The sequence below is a fragment of the Lottia gigantea genome, assembly GCF_000327385.1.
Source record: "Lottia gigantea unplaced genomic scaffold LOTGIsca_2, whole genome shotgun sequence".
Taxonomy (NCBI): domain Eukaryota; kingdom Metazoa; phylum Mollusca; class Gastropoda; family Lottiidae; genus Lottia; species Lottia gigantea.
The window spans coordinates 5,682,241-5,706,497 of NW_008708400.1; the positions used below are offsets into that span (position 1 = coordinate 5,682,241).

Genomic DNA, 24,257 nt, shown 5'->3' on the forward strand with positions numbered 1-24,257 from the left:
CATTAACAGGCCTTCGTATTTAATTTTTAAATTATATTATATATTATACTATGATATATTAATACAGTGGTGTAATATTTACATCATGTGTTATGGATAGTTTGTTTTAGTTTAACTATTGGAACAAAAAGCATTATTGATAGTTTATTTCTAATGGTTTTATTATATCTTATATTTTGTTGTTCTATTGCTATTTATTCATTTTGAATTGCAAAGTCATTGTGGGGAAAGACTGGACAGTTGGTTTGGAAATTTCCAATGATCATAACTAGCATGAATGCTTTGTTAACTTGATGTATAAATCAAGGATATAGTCTGAGTTTGAAACTTTAGAAATATTTACCAGTCCACCTTTTCAATGTTTTATATCAGTTACTAAAGCAGGTTACTCACTTGACAACAACATCTCATATTATGTTGCCCATATACATAGTCTGTCAGTAGAACTTAATATTTGCATCCAAATGTTTGAGAGAAGTTACTGAACTCGCCTATCAGGAGACACTGCCATTTTAGGTAAACAAGAGAGCTATGTGTCTGTCATTAGAATTCATATTTAGAATAAAACTTGGGATAAGTTAGTGAACTAACAAATCATGAGAAATTGACATCCCTCACCAAAAGAGCTGTGGGTACCTAATTAATAAAGACAAATATATTATTGTAAACAAATTAATGTATTTGATATTATCATAACAAAGTTTATTTATATTTAGAAAACAACAAATATCACTATAGATAGATTTATACATGAAACAGTTTGGGATGAGTTCAAATATGAAATGTTTTCAGCCAACACCGCAAAAACCAATCAAATGGATCAATTTATTTCACGGATATGGATTTCACATAAAAGGGTGTGATTAATTTCCTGTTAACTTTTTAAAAAAAAAAGTCCAAGTGACAGCTTTTGTGGTAAAGGGCCAAATAAAGAGTTTAAAGAAAGTAAACCAGTAACTGAAAATATCAATAATTAGATGAAAATAGTAATTGCCATTTGATGAAGAAAATGTGGTGTAATGATGAAGTATATACAATAATAGTTATTTACTGCATGTTAAAAGGAAACAGTCAAATAATTATTCTTTTTATGTTTACGAAATTATCAGCTTACCTGTGATTTTGAACCCTTTTGTTAAAATTATGTGTACTGTGGGACTATTTCACAACTATATCCCTTAAAGCTGTTTTTTGATTGGTTTGAAAATGAAATGAATGGTGTTGTACGTCCTTTGATTGGTTTGGCATCAACAATTTGTATCTCATAAACCAATCAGAAAGCAACTTAAAGAGATATAGTAACACGATTGTCCTTCAAGTTTACACTTTATAACCTATTCACCAGTTTTGATGTTTGAATTGCATGGTTAGAGGAAACATGCCTTTAATATATACAAATTATTGAAGGATATAATGCCATATATATTGAGGTAGTTATTTTATATATAATATACATTTTAAAACAATTGAAAACAATAAAGATTTAATATTTAAAAAAGTGTGCATAATTAATACATTACTCTTGAGGAAAGCTGAAATTAAATATCATCTATGAATTGACTCAGAAACTCTTTTTGTAATTTTGCAAGAATTCACAGTAACATTTTCAAATTATAGAAAAAATGAAAATTGTTTATTTCTTAATGTTATTTGAAAGTTTTGCTTAATAAAGGAAAAGTTAAAATGTATTCTATCACCCTTCAGATGTGCACAACTTACTTTGTTTCGAGTTAAAATAATAAGATGGTTTCTGATGGTGACATAGAGCCCATAGTTTATTACCTTTACTTTCTGCTTGGTTGTGCACATCTGGAAAGTGGTGAGTTCTGAGTGACCACAGAAAAGACAAAAATTTTAGAATAGAAAATATTTCGTGTCCATCATTGAGTAAATAATTATTGCACAACCCTGTGATATGTTACAGAAATAAAAACAGTTTGATTTTTGTCAGGAATTAATTTGGTAAAAATTATTTTGTAAAATTAAATAGTGACTATAAATCTAGATCCCTCTCTAAGAATTTACATTCAGATAAGAACTGCAAAGAACTACAAATTTGAATTTACAGTTATAATGCCTGAAGTTCATAAAATATCTAAAGATTTGTTATTAACTACAATTTTTTATTAAAAACATTTCTGTTACAAGAAACTCAGATGATAATATTTTTTAAGAAACCAAGCCATAACAATTTTATCACCATTAATTAGAACTTTAGTCAGTTGATACCTGGGTATATTAGAAACCCAAATATATATGGTAAAATCATATTTTTATTCTGCAGCTCTTATCTGAATATTGCCATTTAAACTATCAGCTGCCTTAAAAAATACAATATTGTATGTTACATAATATCCATTCATCACTAAACACCACTGGCTGGGTTGTAGGAGTCCTGTTCAGATAGAGGTATTGTTATAAAGCCACCTGAAAATACACAAACAATCTGATAATTACCATCCATCTACAAGTTTATTGGATAATGACATCAATTTCTAGGACCATATATTGTCTTAATACAAATGGGTCGTTCAAGTAAACAGCAAAATTTGTTCAGATATTGGGGTTACAGTTTTTTTGGACAATGTCAATTATCACATCAAGTCAGATAACAACCTTAACTCATAGTAGTTGTACATTAATGCAGACAAAATATTGATATAATTAAAATTGCCCTATCTACCCATCAGACTTATATCATACCATTACTGTGTTAAAATATCAAGATAAGCTTACCTTGAGGTTCAGTAAATAAGACCATTGACCGTCTTGGAACTGAGACTGGCACAGATTGCTCTTGTTGGCACACTTCACACACTTTCTTACGAATTGGTGTTGGTCTAATAATTCCCTGAAATTCATTTTCATGACCAGAACACTGAGCAGACATTCGTGAAGCACCACTGTACATTGAGGTCACATGACTATTACTGACAGCCATGTGCTTGCTATGGTAATCAGTAGCCAAAGAATAGCGTTTATTTGAAGATCGTGAATGTGAGGGTACAGAAGGCTGACAAGAAACAGTTTGATCTTCACAATAAGACTTGGAAGTAGAGTGAGAAATGCATTGCTGATTTAATGGGAGATAACTCTTGCCCATTTTAATACCACTAGTGCTATATTTGATTTCTTTGGAGGTGGAAAAGGTATGACTTCTATGAAGAGATATCACAGTACGCGGTTGTTTTTTATACGAATATAATCCTTTAGTCTGACATGAACTATTATGGGATGTAGTGTTATGACTTGAGGGATTCCTAGAGGATGATTTCACAAGGGCTTGACTAGGTACACAATAATTAGGGGTTTCACGTGGCTTGATAATAGATTTATGTACACTTGAATATCCAGTATTACAACACACTGAACAAATATTTTCCTGAGCATCGTCCAATTTGTCATCATTTTCACTTTCACAGGATGATGGACTGGATTTGTCCTCATCAGTTTCTACAATCTCTCGGGTCCTTTCTCGAGAGACATGCACAGGACCAGACGTCTGCTTCACTAAACAAGATGGCCGCACTTTGATTGGAGGTAATTTTGAGGTTGCTTGATCCTCATTGTTTGATTCATTCTTGCCACGATAAACATCTGAATCATTACTACTAGTATCGCTAATATCCTTTGTATCACTGCTACCATATGTACTTTTGTTGCTATCTATTTGTGTTTGATCTTGCTGCTTTAAACAATCGCACTCTAAACTAGAATCACTTGGATTTGGATCAGAGCTGCTACTTCCACGTACAGCAATGATACTCGAAGATCTTGGCACATTTACATATTCCTGATTTTTGTCCACACGATCACGCTTTGAACTAGGCACAGAATTCCTGTAATAGTTTGAATGCATGTTTGATGAACGATGATAGCTGGTACCACTACAACCATATTTTCCTTGGCAAGAATATGGAGAAAGGCTGTATGGACTGGGTAAAGATTTCTTAATGTAAGCACTGACTGGTCTGCTGAGTAAGGCTCGAGAACGAGCTTGTGAGGTCTCAGAGGTATGATAATGATAATCTGATAAGGAACTACAACCTGAATTGTCTATATAATGATAACCACTGGTGGAGCCAGCAGTCCCCTCACATGATGGACATGTGACATATTGTCTGTGATGGTGAGATGTATGATGATGTGATACGTGTGATGGATATTGGCCACGTTGATGATTATATGATGAGTAATGACTATTTTCACCACGTTGTTGTTGTTGTTGACTATATTGTACACTAGAAGGATGATTGCCTGATGGTGCAGATTGCGTAGGATTTGAATTTGCTATATTATTACCCGTCTCAACTGCTGTTGTCTCCTTTTGAGCTGAAAAGATAAAAAAAATTTACCATACATAAATGAACAATGCTTACATTGTAAGACAATAGAATTATACCACAGACAAAACACTGTAATTAATATAAAGTGAAACCTCTTCAGGATTTCTTGTTAAAGATCTTCATTATAGTCAGATAGCAGAAGAGAGATCAAGCTGTTTTTATCTTTTATCTTGTTAATTACTTTCAAAATGGATACGATACAACACCTCACATAAACCTCACTGAAGATAGTAGTGAGATAGGCGTAGCTATTGAGGAAGAGCATTTTCGATCTTGAAAACCACCCTCCAACTGAGTTCCAAATTTGAAATATATCTGGAATACTAAAACTACTTACCAGTGATTTTAAAATTACAAAGAGGACAACGACCTTCAGATATCAACCATGTATCCACACATTTCCGATGAAATTCATGAGTACATGGCAACACTCTTAATACCTGTAACAATAATTATATTCATATCAAATTGTATGACCAAATACCCCTTCTATAACGCAATGCTGCCTAAATTTAATTACTTTTCATTATAGGAAGATCAAAGGTGCAAGGATAGGTTGACCATAAAGTAGAATTTTTTTTTCCTTTTCACAAAGTTATGTTCTTTCTTTATAATAATGATAATACAAGAACAAATAAAACAAGATATTCCGTAAGATTGGGGAAGTCAAATGTAAAATATCTGGAAGTGGAAAGTTGCAGATCAACAGTTTCTTTATTGAGGTGTCCAGAATGCTAAAAGTTATTGACAATCTGATACTTATCATTACAATTTCATGGTTCATCCCTTCTTCACTTTGCAATCCTTGAATTGGCATCCCAACTAAATGTGGACTAAACCATCCATATTACTTTTTAAAAATTTTCCCTACCTGTCCATCTTGGTAACCTTCAAGACATATTGCACAATTATCACATCCAGTAGATGAATAACAACTAGAATCGGAATTTGGCGTATGAATCTGTTGTTGTTTCCCTGGTGCTAGTTTATATTTTCTCGTTTCCATTTTAGCAATTGCACGTTTGGCAAGACTTGATTCAGACAACTGTAAAGATAAGATGGATATCGAAAAACAATTGCTTTTGAAACTGAGCTTAGCGAATGGCTGCATTTGAGGTAATCAAATGAATTTTGAGGCTCACCCACATACAAGCAACTCCCTGAGGAATTTGGTAAAAACTGGAACCGTGAAGGATAAACGTAATTTAATAATTTAGGCCTCATGGGACTTGATTTCATCCAATTATTGCTAAGGAGACATTTGATTTCTTCCAATCAAAGCTAAGATGACAATAGCTCCAACTAGTTATTGGACAGAATGAAGGACCAGTTTAAATATTAAGAAATAGTGTAAGTGCTCACCTGTCTATCTCTATGCCTGTATCTTAACTGAAAAATAAATATTAAGACCAATTAACTAATTGCATCAATATTAATTAAAATATTACATGTTATATGGATTAAAAATTATAAATCCTTTGTCATGATGTTTAATGATACAGTGCAATGCCAAGTTGTAAATATTATTCTATTTCAAAATACATTATGCACTTTCAGAATTAATAAGTTTCATTATTTGTGTTTCTAATACACATACAGAAGACTTTAAATCTCTGGTAAATCCCCTCAAAACTAATGCATTAGCAAACATATTTTTCAATTTCAACAATTCTTGTCAGATTCTTGACAAACATTAGTAATGAATTCAACAATTCAAAATTTGAAAGAATATGTCAGATATTCACCAAAAAAATGAGCCCTGCAACATATTAAAAATATACTGTGTGCCCCAAAATAATATTAAAACCATTATCGCACTTACTTTTAATATCACAAAAACACAAATTAAACAAAATATAATAAATACTGCTACAAATATACCCATATCAAAATATTCTTTATGACTAATCTGAAATAAGAATACCAACAACACATTTTTAGGTACTGAATTGCCCAAAGGGAATGCAGAGTTTTCTGTATATGGCATCAGGTTTTCTAAAAGGGTGTGTATGATCTGTGTCTAGCTAGTGACACCCAACACAATACCTTAAGTGAATAAGGGAAATTCTTTAAATTTTCCAGACCTGGAATCAGGCCTTTTGGATTATAGGTTAAACAATCATCTATGTGTGGAATAAATATAAAATAAAAATGATGAGATAATGCTGGTTAAATTAGCTAAAACCATTGCTGAATGAATATGCATTAGTTCAATTGACTTTTGCCTTATAGCGCCACGGAGCAGTATTTTTTTGCTGGATTGTAGGCGCTCTACAAATGAATCATATTATTATTATTATTATCAGATTTCTAAATTAACCTGGAACCTTGTGTCCACTTCAATTAGTTTGATTAGTTTCTCATAAGCCAATTTTGCTGGTAAATTAACACCAATTTCCAAAACTAACAGTCCTTGATCCAAATATTTTGCAGCATGAGATGAGCTGTACTCAATTAGCTAAGAGAAAGGCACTTGGCTTACTTCACCTCCAACTATTAACAGAAAGACTTTCCACCAACCTCAACATTATCCTGAGTGGCATCCTGAGAATTATAAATAATCCGAATACGAGCTTCATCCTGTGTGTTAACAATTTTCATCAAGCGATTAGCGTCAAGACCTCGTACTAATATCACTGGACGACTGTGAGTTAAACTGGACTTCTGTAACTGAAAATTTAAAAAATAACATAAGATAACACATAAAAGATGTTGATTTCAAACATCTAAAAACTGGACAGTTGGATTTTTATATGCATGGGGTTTTGATGCAATAAGTGAAGAGCGATAAATTTTCTGATGCCAATGTTTTCAAGAGTAAGACAACATGATGTCGAAATTACCAGATGTATGTTATTGGAAACATAATATGTTTGTGACCATCTACAACATCAAAATTACTTACTGTTTGAGCAACCTCCAGATTATCTGAGATATCAAATATTACAGCAGTTGCACCCCTTTGTAATGCTCTCCCTGCCTGGAAGATAAAAACAGTACAATAACTTTAATGACAGTCAAATAGACTGGACACCTGGAAAATAGAGGTTACTAGCTTTAATCTTTGTTGGTGTGCGAAAGTCTAGTGTTCTTAAATAAATGATGATTGTTCGTTCGGAATCAAGACAACTCAGACCAAAGACACTTTTGACAAACTTTTAAAGGCAATTTGAAACACTTTTTAAAGACAACTTTTGATGACTTATTTTAATTAGACTTGTGGATGATTGTAGCTCCACAAAGATATAATTAGAGTTTACATGTTTTTTATTTCTAATATAACTGAATAACTATTGTTTATCATTTTACGGAATAATTACAGAATAACTGCGTCTGATATGTGCAAATGGCGGTGTGAAAATGCGGTTTCAACTAGGGTTATGCCCCTTGACAGAAATGATCTAAGGCAGCTACTATTCCTAAAATATTCAGACAACAATTTACATTTAAATTGTCCCAGCTATTCCACATATTGGGGGCCATGGGCTAGATTGCTCAGCAAATTACTGATAAGTGGAAGACATTCACGTCAACATTTATGGAAGTAAGGTCATTGTCTTCATGCTCGTGATGCTGAAGTTAGACTTTTACAGAAACACCAACAAGAACACTTCCCTGATAAAATTTGTTATCTTAAGAAATTTACTGCCAAACCTAAGCCACAGTTGATAATCCAACTTGATAGTCATTTGCCTCTCTGTTTGACTATGACTGGATAATCTAGGAAAGATTATTGCTAAGGGGATTGGCCACAGATCAGCTGGTAGACAAGATTGTTATCATTGGAATATTATGGGCTCTCTTTCATAGAGTTTTATGGGTTTATTTAATCATACTCGATACTGACATGACTGGTACTTTCATTTCCTATCTGATAATACTTTCACATATTGCTCAAAACTCGAATTTCATTAAATCATTATTCTTTAAAAAAAACAAACAATAGAACGAAATTCAATTGTACTTTTGCTCAAATCCTGGTTTTCTTTGTTTGTCTGAATCAGTTTTTGTCTATAAAAATAACTCAAAGAAAGGAAACATGACAAAAGAGAATATGTAGCCAATTTAATTCGCAAATCAAAAGCAAACTTTTTTAATCAATTAAGTGAAAAGCTATAATCAATTTAAAAATTCTTCAAAGAAACTGGTTTTATTTCATCTTAGTTCAATTGAGAATTCCTTCACAGACATGTCTTATAAAGCTAATCAAATCTGTGGTGAAAAGAATTCTCTACAAAAAGATCCTCTTGATTTTCCACTGTGCATTTTTAGAGCAATTAAATGATTACCTACAGCTGTATTGATGTGAAAATTAAGTGGTTTTGATGCATGCATTCCAGGCCAATTTTTATGATATGTTGTAATTTTGAAATTAACAGAGACATTAAAAAGAAACAAATATCAACAACTTAAATTCTTAAAGACCCTGTCTGCCAGCTGGTCCTTTGCCAAACCTTTTACCATTTATGGCTTCTATTCATTCATTCCAATTTCCTATCAGACGTCTGTTGTTTCTGTGATATAGAAACACTTAACCATATATGATGTCCCTATCTCAAAAGCTGCTAATGGTATTCCAGGGACTTCCAGGGACAATAATAGCTACATGTGGAATTGCAAGAACCAAACAAGTCTGACTGAAAATTGGTTTGATGCAAAAAGAGCCTATAAATGTCCCTGATACATTTAAAAGGTTTAGAAAATCTCTTTACAATCCCTTTAACACTCTTGCTGATAATATAAAGTAGATTTTTAATAGACTTCCTCAGTTATTTATAAAATATCATGTTTTTCTACTTGTACAAATAATATAAAATACATGACCCCTTTAAATTGTAGTTTCATTGTCCCCCAAGTTTTATGGATCAAGTGTATGAATACCTGTATAGCCTTCCTCTTACCACAACTATGTATTAATATATAATAGAGTGCTTTCACTGAGAGACTAAGTGAAGAAATGAAATTAACAAGTGTTCTATTTGCTAAATTGCTGCTCCTGATAGGGCTAATGAATTTAGAACCCCATGAATTGTGCAATGAACGAAATTTTGATACCATCAGCATAATTTTAGAGCTCATTGGTTCTTTGTTAATTCTCCTTCAACCCAATAATGATGATAAGTAAAGAAATGGCCAAAAGGAGATGATGGGATGATGTTGTTTGAAAATTCTACCTTTCCAGCATTTTAGAGTCATGTATGTATTTTATGTTCATTGCACACTGCACTACCTTGCCAGTCTTCATTAGCCTAGTAATATATAAAATTCATTTCATTTCATTTAATATTTTGCTAAAGGTTCCCATGCGAACACAGTAACACCTCATTAACTCTTCTATTTGAAGTTTATTAAATGTTATGAGATCTAAAGAGATTTTATTATTAATGAACAGCATATTTGTAAATTCACTAATGATACTTCATTTACTGTTAGGTTTTCTTTAACACATATTATAATGTAGGTGTGGCATTAATTGCTCTGTAATACTTCAAACTTCTGTCAACTGTTTAACAACTAGCAGAACAGTGTTTGACAATAGTCACAATTCAGTTTTAATTTCAGAGATCAAAGATGAAGCTTGATGCAATCAGTTTGGTTGTTTTATTTAATAAAAGGTGCTATTAAATTTTGTCAATTCCAATATATTATCTGGTAAACAAACAAAAAAACCAATAGATCCTAACTAAATGAAAGGAAATGGAATTTGAAACCTTACTCATTTCGCCAGGAGAATTTTAAACCTTAAATTTTACCAGGAGAGTGGCATTAGCCTACTTGATTCTGATTCAAAACTGTCAGGGAGTCAGATTATTATCAAATAGAAACGACCAGACCTTTTTCAATGTTAACTACCCCAATCTCTGTTACTGACAGGGGGAAACCGGACCTACAAGCACCAGAATTCAACCATGAACCAATAGTTTGTCAAATGTAGGTCTACCTTGTAACACCCCTTGGTTCCTGTATGATTTCAAACAGAACTCTCTGCTGCAATGACCATCAAACATACCTATGAAATTTAAGCACCAATCAAAGACTTTATTGAAATTGAGCCCCATCACAATTTTTTTTTACCTTTGATTCGACTTCAAATGGATCTTTGAGATATAAAGCTATTTTTGATTTACGTTTGTTGTAAAACAGCTGACTTTTCAAAAGAAAACAAATCAATAAAAAAAAATTGTATCTTTGATCAAAATCTGACATAAAGGAAATTAAAAGTTATTTTTGAAATAAACAACAAAGTTAACAAGTTAATGACAACATCAATAATTAACCAAGATACAAAAATTTAAATGCATTCATTTCCTTTTTCATCTTTATAAGTTGTTTTTTTATTTAATTTTATGACTGTTGACACTCTGTTGCTAATCTCCAAACACAAATTATATCAATTTCACTAAAAAACAGTTTTTCTTTATAATCAGATATTTCGTAATTCTAAATGTCATCAAATTACAAATATCTTTCATTTCTTTTTTGATAATAGTTACTAACGCGGATTCTTGGTTTTAGCTTTTTCAAGTTTTGAAAATTCGGTGAAAAAATGGCATGGAAATTAGTGTTCAAGGGATATAGAACTGGACTGACAGGGTTAGCTGAAATTGAGCAGATGTCCAGTGGTGTACCAGATCAGTGGTTCAGGGCACAGACCAACTTAATGGATGTACAACTGTCGAAGTTGAGATTCAAAATGCAACAGCTCTGTGGAAAAATCTTGATTAGGTGCATTTTGATACATATTTTTTGACAAAAACATATAAAAATCCTATTTTTTAGAAATGAGGTGGTGGCACATTGTCATTGTTTAGGTGGGAAAATGCCCCCGCTCTGCCCCCAATGATCAGGTTGCAATACATATAACACTCAAATTCACAAAACTCATCTTAACTTTCAGATAATTTCAATAATTCAAGTAAATTTCTATAAATCGCAAAATTCAGTTCAATTTCCATAAATTAAGTACAATTCAATAAATTCATTTAAGTATCAATAAATTTAAATTAGAAAGACAAATTGATGATTTTCCATAATTCAAATATGTCAAAAATATTTAGGAAAACCACTTGTTCACAGTGGAAACTGAAACTTGAAAAATGTCCTGTTTCATGTATATTGTCAGAAATTCACAAAAATACAGAATATAAGCTTACCTTATCAAAAATTGAAAGACAGGGTTCTGGTTCCAATTCTGGTTTCTCAAGTTTAACCACACCAACCCAACCAAACTGATACAGTTCATCATAATCATTTGTGTTGCACAAACCCAGTGGATGGAGCTGAAATGACAAAAAAATACAAAACATTAATTTTGTACATCCTTTAGGGCTAATTTAGCTTACCTATGACATGCAGTCTGGCAGCATTAGTTTACTCTTTTTCCAATATGCAAAGTCTGTAGCAACAGTTTTTCAGTTTAATATCCATGAGTATCTTTTTTTGTAATAAATGGGGTAGTTGACAACATCAGTCTGCATATTTTTTTTATAGGTGCAAGTTCTAGTCCTGGATATTTTAGATATTTGTGATGAAACAACAGTGGTAATATGAATTTAAAAGTTTTTGGTCTGTTGGTGATTATACATGTGTGTCTGTTGTTAGACACCTCATGATGCTCAAGGAATTGTTCTATTTAATCATCTTATATAAAAACACTTCAGTTCCAATCAAATTCATGATTTCAAAAAATAATGAAAAAAAAACTGCTTGCATAAAAACATTTGTCGGGTGAATAAGACATTATTCATGAAGGAAGATATTGGATGGGGATTTTCTCATGTACTCTGTTTATTCTTATCTTGATATAAATTAACCATGTTAACCCCTAGTTTCACATCTCTACAAACACAAGTACCAGTTCCCTGTCATTAACACTAGGTTTTTGATGCCGATTACGGTTTTTATAAACTATGAAATACTTGAAAAGAAACAGACAACCTCCAGTAAAGAAATTGAGTTATTTTGTCATGGGGAATACTTGAAATTGGTGTTAAAATGGAGCGGTTCAAGTGCAAGAAGCACAACATGATATCATGCTAAGATAATGAGTGTGGGAGATAGTTGACATTTTCATCCAAAAACTACATGTTACACGAACCAGCCATACGTTGACTTTCTCAGAACTGTTTCTTATCAAACCAAAGCTTTAACATTAAACTGAACAATGCTTTACATCCCCTTCATGAGACCAGGGTTATTGGCTTCTGGTTTGATTTTTTAGCCATATGTGTTCAGAGCTGCCTATGAAAAATTCATGGAATAAAGATAATTTCCTTGCTTCAAAAGTGGTGGTTAGCAAAATATGATTTGAATCTGAGCTTCAATTAATGTTTCTTTAATATAGTTTTTTGTATTCTGTAGCCAATGTTCAAGATTTGATACTTTAATGCCAGAAATTTTAGGAAACCTGTTACATCCAACCTAAATGTAAATTTCAGAGACTAAAGGTGGATCAAATCTTTTTTAAATATGTGAACTTTGGGACCCTAAAACATCCAACCTAGCTGTAAGAGTGAGAGTGGTTGTAACAACAATATATATAAAGCACAGGCCAAGGTTTTAAGGTCACTATTGCATCGAAACAAGATACATAGGGATACATTTTAAGGACCCTGGGTGAGTAAAGTCTAAATTAACGGTGTGAACTTTGTGACCCTTAGGTGTAAATTTGAAGACCATAGGTTGGGGAGTCAAATCTCTTTTCAAAGATATGGGGGCCCTAGAACCTTCAACCTAGGATGATAAGGTGTATATCTTAAGGATCCTAGACGGGTGCAAAGTGTGTAGAGAAATGTGTTATCTAGAGAAGAAGTGAGTACAGCACACCTGTTGTTATTGTATGTATTATGGAGGTAGAAGTTAAAAGGTAAATAATCTCTTTGATGTGTATAATTTTATTATATGAGAATTGAGGTCAGGTACAATCATATCTCTAGTATTATACTGTCAATTTCTCACTTTATACTGTCATTTATTTTACCTGGCCTAGTCTAACATGCTAAAGTCAAGTTATATAGCTGTGTGGTTATTGTGTTTGCACTTAATTATGAATGATGTTAAAATACCACCTTCTAGAGTTTGAAATATTTTGTAAAACAACATTGTTTCAAATTTCGAGGTTTTTTCATGTTTTTGTTCTACATGAGTTGCAGAGTTTACCGATTCTTGCAGAAACTCTCTTTCTCCATTCTCTTACAAGTTTTGTTTAAGAATATAAGTAATATAAAATGAAATATCAATTCAATCTAAGAACAGTCCAATTTGACAACTCTGTATATGATTTCCAATTATCAAGAGATCTTTAATGTGCATTGTTTTCAGAGTTTCATTTTCCTTTGAACCTTTGATTCCAGTGAGATATCAGAAGGCACTATCTAGAAGGATCAAACAGTGATCTTCAGATTTTTTAGTTTGAATACTGAAAAGAGAAACTTTTATAAACATAACACAGAAAGCCTTACATTTAGGAAAGTCTGCAACTTGTAATTCTAAAATGTGTTAGGCGTTTGATATGTGATCATTATAATTTGTAAACATTTTATGTACAATACCAAGTATTCAATCAAGTCCACTTGGAGTATTCTATCTTTTTAACAAGTTTTCCTCTTAAAATTTCTTTGATTTACATTTGAAATCTGACAAGAGACTGTTATGTAACCAAAATACACATTTCAAGTATGTTGTAGCTTTTAACAAGTAATCTTAAGTTTTATCAATGGTAGTGACAAATATCTTGAGAAATTTTACTCCAAAATTCACCAAATATTATATAATATCATAATAAAACAATAGCAAAACATATTAAACAGTAGTCAGTGTAATAATTGAAGGACACAGGCTGAAATAGTACAATAGTCATCTGAATGCTACTTGTTAAACTTTAAACAGTTCAGACTGTAAAGTGTTATGGAAAAACTATCTTGTGTCATTTTCTGAAGCGTTGCGCTTATCAATGTCTTTTAGTCATGAATCAATCATTTTTGTTCCATATTCAATGCTGACTGAAAATTAGAAGGGATAATTGGCAAGGATAATTGCCAAAAATTGATTAAAGACCAGCTAGAGGACTTGATCATCAAGGAAATTTTTTATCCTTGTAAGATATGATTGTTATTTTCTTTATTTATTTGCCTCCGCATGAGTAAAACGTAAAATACTGGTTTCAATATTTTTATTGGGTGGTTCATCTTTTTCACTATATCAGTCACTATATAAACCAATAAGATTTCACAAAATTATTAAGCTCAGATAATTGTAGACCTCAATCTACCATAAAGTATTGGTTTCAGCTATATTACGTTTTTGTATAAAAAATAAAGTGTTTAATTACTCATAAAAAATATTTAATAAAGAAAATCATAATTGAGGAAAAAAGGGTAATAATTAGGGAAAAATGAGTATCATTGAGGATAATATAGGATATAATTGAAATATATGGTTGGTTAAATATGATATAGGGTTAATTCGCCTCTTTGTACAGTGTATTTGATAAAAGCCAACAAGTCTGTGTAAGGTAGTTAATATTAAAGGTAAAGAATAGATCAAAGGAAATATGATCTATCACCTGTTGTTTTGAACTTATATTATACCTTGAAGACACCACAGGTAGAGTAAATAACTGAATACTGGAGGTAAAATACTGACTAGTGTATTTATAGTGAGGTAAACTGAAGTAATATATTTGTACTGAAAGAGTCTTCAGCAGTGTGTTCTAATCAGATGCTTCCAGATCAGGTGAGGGAGGTTAGTAGGGGCCAGTCATTTCTTTCCCTATTTATAATGAAAATTCAAAGTGGGGTCCAAAACTGGGACAGCCTTTTTAAATTCTGTAAAAAAAAAAATGAAAGGAGTAATTCCTATACTACCAATTTCTATCAATGGAACAAAAGGAATAGTGCAAGAAGTGGATTGAATAGAAATGAATTGGAGAGACGTGAATTGAATAGAAATGAATTAGAAAGAAGTGAATTGAATAGTTATGAATTGGAAAGAAAGGAATTGAATAGAAATGAATTGGAAACAAGAGAATTGAATAGAAATGAATTAGAAAGAAGTGAATTGAATAGTTATGAATTGGAAAGAAAGGAATTGAATAGTAATGAATTGGAAAGAAGAGAATTGAATAGAAATGAATTGGAAAGAAGATAATTGAATAGAAATGAATTGGAAAGAAGTGAATTGTATAGAAATGAATTGGAAAGAAGAGAATTGAATAGAAATGAATTGGAAAGAAGAGAATTGAATAGAAATGAATTGGAAAGAAGAGAATTGAATAGAAATGAATTGGAAAGAAGATAATTGAATAGAAATGAATTGGAAGAAAGGAATTGAATAGTAATGAATTGGAAAGAAGAGAATTGAATAGAAATGAATTGGAAAGAAGAGAATTGAATAGAAATGAATTGGAAAGAAGAGAATTGAATAGAAATGAATTGAAAAGAAGTGAATTGAATAGAAATGAATTGAAAAGAAGTGAATTGTGTGGAAAAGAAGTGCTAGATTAGAATCCAGATGGAAATACATTATTCAACGCAAGGCTGTGCTTCTTAGTATGCAAAAAGTATAAAACTATAACTCCATGCATGAAATCTCAAACCAAAAACTGTATGCAGAAAATTACAAACCTAGTACTTGAAGGTACTGATATTATCTATATGATACATATCAGATGTAGCTTGTCTATGCATATTAAAATCTCCCCCTGTATTCAGTTACACTTTAATTTGAAACAGTTCAGTTGATATAATAAATATAAATTGGTTTTAATGGTATAGGAAGCTATAAAGTGTAATTTCAATTATTTTGTTCAGTGGGGGGTCAGAGGAATTAGGTCATCCAGTGGACTATAAAAAGTAGGTGAAACCATTGTTACAATTAAATATTGAGAAACATACATCTGTTATTCACAAAGAAAATAAAATCTAAATCAAATTAAGTGAAATGCAAAACAATGTGTAATAGTAAAAATTCATCTTTTAGAGGAAGGGGAGGGGGGGGGAGGATTCAAGCAGTTAAGTGATCTCAATGAGCATAGACTATGCTGCATAGTCCAACACACACCTTTTAATTGTAAGTCCTCTTATCTGTATTAAAAAAAAAATGATTTAGGCCTATGCTGTGAATGTACCCAATAGAACCAAATGTATACTTATTTATGCTGACCAAACCCATTGCATGCACATCAGCGACGAAATTCATAGTCATCGTCACAGCTGTTCTATAAGAGACAAAAACTAATATTTCATAATTTATTCTTAAAACATTAGTACTCACTATTCACTGCCATCAGCCACTGTAGGTCCAATTACATTAGAAAACTACAAAGGTTTCCACTCTCAGCATGTGTTAAAATTACAAAATTTTCAGTTTTTACACTACCAAAATTATATTATTCTAAAACAGTTACATAACAATAGTGTAAATATAATCTGAACAAGACAATTGCGTTAATCAAAATCTCTAGAGAAAAAGTTGTATAGTAGTGGATTCTTCCAAAGAGAAATACTATCAAGTGTTTTGAAAAGAGTAACCTCATTTAAATGGAACTCTTCACAAAAGAGATAATTTTAGTTGTATGTAACCTGGCTTTTGAAATGGGTTTGTCTAGCAAAGATCAGTCCATGTTTCCTGTAACAGGGCATACAACTGATGAGCAGTACCAAACTTTGGTATCTTGACTGACAAGGGAGACCTGTTCTAGACCTAGAACTTGGTGGGATCAATTCACAAAAATTCCTTTAAAATGAAGTAGGCCTATATTTAGAAAACCCATTGTTACAAAAAAAAGAGCAGAAGGACAAACTTCGTGGGTTAGGCACAGGAGTTTGTCTCTTGTCTGCACCTGTACCTATTTGTATTTGAGGAAGGTCAGAAAAAGCAATTGTTAACAATATCGACTACAAGAGAAAATACTCCCAATAGGCACCTGGATACTATTTATACATTGTTGTTTTAACTTGTCCATATTTTTCTACTCTTTCTTATACCCTTGTTTATACTCAGATAAACACCCTTGTGTCCAGTCTTTTCTACCCATTGCCAAAGAATCAAAATGGAATTAAACTACAAAGACATTCCATATGTCATGGAATAGAGTTTTATTTACAACATAATTCCTCAAAATACACACATACTATAACCACCTGTCTCCAACTTGACTATTTATGTCTTGTAGTCTGCTATTTATACTCACTCTATAAAAACTATCTTCTCTTACAAAAACAAAACCTTTTGTTTTCTAAATAGACATTTTTTCTCTCTCAGGACGACTACACTTGATTTCAATCAATGGCAGAAATAACTGCAACTATTTGCCACAAACACAAACTTCTAAAATAATTCAAATGAAGTTTTATGTCATACTGATCTGCCTCTGACATTGGGCTACTGCCATGCTATATTGCAAAAACTTCCAAAATACTTTCAAAATAAAAAATTGAAGGCTCAGACTCCAGTGTGCAAGATCTCTGAAACCTCTTTGTACAGTTGGTGTTGCAGTGGTACGTATCTAAACAATAAAAATAATTGCTCACTTAAAGCTTCATGTTAGAGCATGGTACTCTAAAACTTTAATATCAAGAATTTGTCATAAGTGTGGAATTTCACATCAAGAAAAATTGATCTTAAGATTTTTGGTGAGACAGGACCCTGGATTCTACGTAAACTTTACTAGGGTATGGCCATCTAACAATATAAAATAATAGTTTCTGTAGAGTACAACTAACTTAAATTAATACTTTACTTGATGATAGGACCTACAGACACTACTCAGACCCCGACAGATTTTACACAAATTTTGTTAGTTTTGAACTGAAAGCCATCAAAAGGAAATTAAAGACCCATCCATATGTTTTAATACCTCATTAAAAGATTTCCTCATTAACTTTCAGGAACTAATTAATGCAAATCCTTTTAAATCATTCAAAAATATCTTCCCAAAAAACTTGATCAAAAACCTACTTAAATTTGAAATCTTTTTACAACATAAAGTCGACTTGTCAGAAGTAAGATATCAAAGGAATAAATTTTGACTTCGCGAATATTTTAGCTTTTATGTCATGATACCCTAGGGCTGGCAAATCAACTTTTAAAAATTTCATCAAAGTTAAAACAAGATACAAAAATCTTTGAAAGATTTAAAGTTAGTCTTACAGGATATGTCAGAAGTCTACTTGCTACAGACCGGTACTTTTGATAAAATTTTTCCGAAAATTCTGTGTAGTCAGAGATAAGTTAAAAAAGACGATGGGAGTTGTTGAAACATAAAAACATGCGTTAAAAACATTTAAACTTAACCGAGTGAACCGTTTTAAAATGATACTTTTATCACACTGTGTGTTCCAAACTGAGGACAAAACCATTAAAATTGTACCCTACCACTTAAATTTCATGCCAGCAATTTCATCTATCAACACTTTTCAAATCAACTCCCATTTCTTGATGACAAACAATATGCTTCTTTTTAACATATTTAAACAAATTCAGCTGTCTTTAAATACACAAGTATTCTAACATGTCACCATTTTTATGCTTTATTAGAAACAGTATCAATGGCTTGCTCATAGTTTTCAAGTATTTTTATATTAACAAAACTATCCAGAACATTAAATGTTAAAAATAAAGAATGATACAGCAAAAATTGAGTCACACAAAAACGCAAGCAATTAATTTTCATTCACTAAATGATCAGTCCGCAGCAAGTTTGATTGTTGTCTGTTAGATATTGAGGTGCCTTACTGGAATCCTTCACAAAGTAAAATAATTTGTGATGCCATCACCAATGCTTCACTTGATATTAATGTATATTATGAATAAGTAGCATATTTATTGGTACTCCCCATCTGTATGAAACATTACCATTGAAGACTGACAGCAAAGTTCTACACCATGAAATTCATTTAACATTTATATCTCTATCAAAGCAAGAAACTTTCTGATACCACAGCCCATGTTTTTGACATTTCTAATGTGAGTTGAACATGACATGTCTGTACATTCCCTTGAAGACCTACAGCAAAGCTCTACGCCAGGTAATTCATCAGGGTTCAATTTAGATTGAAAAATTTGATAAGCCATTCATCAGAGTAAATGATAGTTTTGACTAATCAAGTTAAATTCACATATCTTAAAAATCCGGGAACAATTTAAAATGTTTCAATAAAAAACCTTGAAATATACAATTTGATTTTATTCACAGAGCAAAAGGGGTCATTTGAATCACAACCTGCGCTGTAATTCATATTACAATTCAAGCTCAATCAACTTGCTGATACCACCACCCATGCTTTTGGGAATAAGCCTGACATTTCAAATGAGAGTTGAATATGTATTCTCGTTGAAGACCTACGGCAGAGCTTTAGATCCAGTGAATCAATTTACCATTCAAGCAAGGCAAGAGGCAAGAAACTACCACAACCCATGCTTTTGGGAATCTTTCTGATATCTCTCAGTTTCCAATGATCTCTCAATATCCACGTGTCAAAGTATCTTAAAACAATACCAATGAAGACCTACAACAAAGCTTTACCTACACCATGTAATTCATATTATATTTCTATGTCTTTCGAGGGAAAAAACTTCCTGATACCAATGCCCATGCTTTTGAGAGTATGTATGATATCTTGGCAGTTTAAATTAATGGTTGAATATGTATATGTCTGTAGATTCCCATTAAAGACCTACAGCAGAGCTCTACACCACGTTATTCATATTATATTTCAATGAATTTGATTCTCCACAGAAACAACTTTCTATTGACATGTTTACTTTTTCTACATTTTACAAATATCTTCATCTAAAATAACCATATCAAAAACTTGTGGGTGTCTAAAAAATACAGAATTTTTGTGTTAGAAAAGAAATAAACTGAAATTGGAATGCTACAACTCAATCTTCTATATCTTATTGAGTTTGAATTAAGGTAATGTCATAGAGTGTGCAATGAGGGAAATTTCGTCATCAAATTGTATCTACCTTTTCAATTTCTAGGATTATTTAAAATTTCATTTCAAAGCTTACAAATTTAAGCTGAAGTTTGATTTAAGCTCTCTTTTCAACACTATTCCGTGTTGAAAATTAGACACCAATATAGCGACCAGTACCTACAACAATGTTGTTTTTTTCAGATACGACTGGCTGGGCATCTTAAATGTCCACAAATCACAAACATTGCTGCACATCAATTGAATTGTGTATGCATATAAATACAAGTTTATTTGTAAATAACATGAATGTAGTAAAAAAAAAACAGATTTATCAATTGAGGTAAAAATCAAAATAACAAAAAAACAACCGCTATCAAATTGATCACATGATCTAAAGATTGTATAGATTTCATCACGTTAAAAAGTTCTTCAACTTGACCTAGTTGATTGCCAGACAGGAGTGTTGATTTTGCTATTTTACCAGTCATGTCTGAATCTTGCTTCAGTTTCTCTAGCTAAGCAAAATTTAATTGCCCATGCAATTATATGTCTTCAGATTTTGACTAAGTTAAAATTTGTCACCCTTTAACACTCTTTAATTTTTCAATACATGTAAAGGAAAGATAAATTGCGTGAAACTTTTAAAAGATTTTTTTGTTTCTTTTACTAGAATCAGAAGTTCTCATCTGAAACTATTTGACCAGGTGAAGGTACAAAATAAAAAAAAGAAGAAAAGAGCAGAAAGCAAATAAAATACTTTAACCTTTCTGTTGACAGAGATTTGCCTTAAAACATGGTGAAACTCCAAACAACACAGGAAATGCAACAAAAAATATCTGACTTGTAAAAGTCGAGTGTGAAATAATTGTCTTCACTGCAAGTTGGTTTGTTGAGTGCAATATTCTCTAAACTCAATGTTACTTGAACAAGTTGGATAGTTATTATGCAGATGGAATTGGAATAATGTAACACTGTAAATAGAGCAAGAGAAGAGCAGGAATAGATTGAGAATAGATTGAGAATAGATCAAGAGAAGAGCAGGAGGAGCTCTGGAGAGGAACGAGAGAAGAGTGAGAGATGCACAGGAGAAGAGAAGAGAATGAGAAGATCGGGTGAAGATCAGAAGAAGATCAGGAGAAGATTGGAAGAACAAAAGAGAGTTGCCATGGAACAAGCATGGAATATGCACCCAATTAAAGTTCATGTAAAGGTACATTGTATGTCCTTTTGTTTTCATTTACCTTGTCACTTGCAGATTCCTAATCTTTATCATGTTAAAATATTCAATTTTGGTCAAAATGGGAAATGTCCAGTTAAATTGCTTATGCCGCCTTCAATAGAATACCAACAAACTTTAGTCTATGTTTGGGGTCAGTAAGGGACAGTATAAATTGTTTTAGGAGATAGGGGTGTCTTGTCTTGTTATGTTTTTATAAGTAACCCAATCCCATCTACATAACTATTACTAGATCTAGGTTAATGGTAGGTGAACCACTTTGATCTGGAGTGTAATGGGGAAGGACTGGTACTTTTGGGTCTGACTTGGTGTCTAAACACTCACCTGGACAGCTCTCCCACCAGGCCACTGGGGGGAGTCATTAAACTTTCCTACATTCCCAACATAATCAGACTAGTGCTTACAGCCAACTCTTGTGGCATAAGGTGTGGTGTATTAAGTTCCTTTTCAACAGAAGGCACTACATTCCAAGGGTTGACTTTTATCCCACTTAGATTATTCAATGCAATATACAGCACAAAAGTTCAGTAAAGATCACTAATTCAAACTGTCCCAGCTACTAGTGTTCTGAGCAGAAGATCTGACCCGCTTAACTGCAAGTTAAGACTGATCAGCATCTTAGATATAAGGACAAAAGTTTGGCAATCCCTCATGGACCAGACCATGACCAAGACAATCACATTAAATGGTTCTCGGCATGCTTGCCATTTATATTACTCCACTAAATCAAGTTCGTTCTCAGAGCAATAATGAATATGATATCAGTTTTTTCCTGTGCGCCAGAATTGTAACAGTTCTCAGAACCACTGTTCAGTTCAGTTCAGTTCCATTCAACTATAACAAGAATGGATAAGTTTGTAATGCAAAAGGGGTTGGTACCACAAAGAAGCTAGCATAACAAGATTCAGTCTAACTGTCCCTAACCAAGCATGTGCTAGAATGATGTAAGAGTGTATTTGTGACCTATAATGACAATACAAGGACTACAGCTTGTGTAAATAAAGTTTATCAGTGAGTTTTGTTTGAAATATCTTACTCTATCTATCTTGAGATGAAATCTATAAAGCTATCTTGGTTATCAAGCTGTGTTCTTATCTGTCGGCAAGTTTGAAACCACAAAGTGGAGTGAGATAGAACACTGGTTTACATGTATTATATTGTAATTAGCTAGCTTTATCTTGAGAAATTAAGCGCTGCAAGTTAGAATCCTTTGATATTACAATTGAAATATAGTTAGCACTGCTTTACATTCATAAGCTAGCTTTATCTTGAGAATTTTGCCCCACAAAAAACAGAGCTAGGAGTGTATTTCAGTCAAACACAAAGACAAACTTGAACCTCATTTAATTAAACAGCTCTGCAACTGTTCTTAAAATTTGGAAGAAAAACAATTACAGGAACAAGACATTTTCTGCGATTCTAACATCGCAATTACTAGAAACTGAGAATGAGAGGTATAAATTTCTATAAAAATCTATTAAAATGTCTCTCAAATCTGAAATCTGGGCTAATTTTCTTTCGGTTTATTTTCTTTTCACCACATAATTTATTTTCTTGGCTATCTGCCTCATTTCTCTTCGTATTTTCGAATCAGTTTACCCGAGTTCCAACCATTTAAAATTTAATACCTGCAGTTACACAAATAAATATCTAGAGAAAAGTTTTGAATTAAGATCAGATTTGTCAGAAATAATTAAAATATCAAACTACTTTATTTTTCAACCACTTAAAAAATATCAAAAATTATAGCACGTTTTTTTTACCTACCAGATGTACATAGAAAACAATTAACCTGAAAACTGCAAAGTATCAATATACAGTATTTCTTAATAATCATGAAGGATTCTACTTTTTTTGATCATATATTTCAGATATAAATCCATCATTTGTTCTCTAGTATAACAATTTCAAAGCATTATAATGTTGTACATGTGCCATGATCAATGACAGGGGTTGAAAGCAGACACTAGTCCGACTCTAGGAGGCACTGACCATGGCTTACCTTGAGTATGATTTGACCTATAATTTGATTAGGCACCTAATAGTCTAGAGTCATTTGCCACAAAATGTCAGTGTTTCAATCAAGTCTTTGGTGAGTCTAGGAAATTTTCCATGAAAATTTAACATTATCAGGTCACACTCAATAAATCTAATCCAATTCTTAGGACTTACTTTCTAGTTTTTGTCCAAAATACTAACAAGTAAGGGGGTTTGACTGTAAAACTGATGGTGTGAGTCTAAATCTAAAAATCCAATTCTTTCCAACTTTTCCTAAGGAAATTTATTGTAAAAACTTCATAAGAAAAGTTTAAGATAGTCCTAAATTGTGGGGTGTAAAATTTTGTTGTTTCAATATTCACATAACCACCTCTTGCTTTCTCTGACCTATATCAGAAGAGTTTTACAGTATAAAAAAGCCAGTACATTGTCATAAGACTCTATAGTTATATTATTACACTCCCCATACCTGACATGCCAATACTGTGTTTTTATCTCTTTGATGTACTCAGGTAAATCTCGTTAGGTCAGGTGGGTGAAAGCTGGTTTTTATCCTTGAAACATTGTAATTAAGTCAACAGTCAATGAGAATTATTCAACATTTACAAGGAATGTCTAGTATAATTCTCTGAGCCTGTCTAGGCTTCAATTTCACACTATATATTACAAATGGTTTTTAGAGATATGGTTTTCCTCTATTCAGAGAACATGAGAAGCAATTATTGGATTCAAATAGCAGGATTCCATTTAATA

At 32.2% G+C, this 24,257-nt stretch overlaps 1 protein-coding gene across 1 annotated transcript; it reads right to left on the reverse strand.

Moving 5' to 3' along the window:
- Positions 1-6,842: 6,842 nt before the first annotated feature.
- On the reverse strand, positions 6,843-11,653 carry LOTGIDRAFT_104223 (hypothetical protein; the record flags this gene model as incomplete). The annotated part of the gene is made up of 3 exons (XM_009053482.1): positions 6,843-7,016; positions 7,252-7,326; positions 11,501-11,653. 3 exons carry the CDS (start codon positions 11,651-11,653, stop codon positions 6,843-6,845), a joined length of 402 nt encoding a protein of 133 aa, XP_009051730.1.
- Between the last annotated feature and the right edge of the window lie 12,604 nt (positions 11,654-24,257).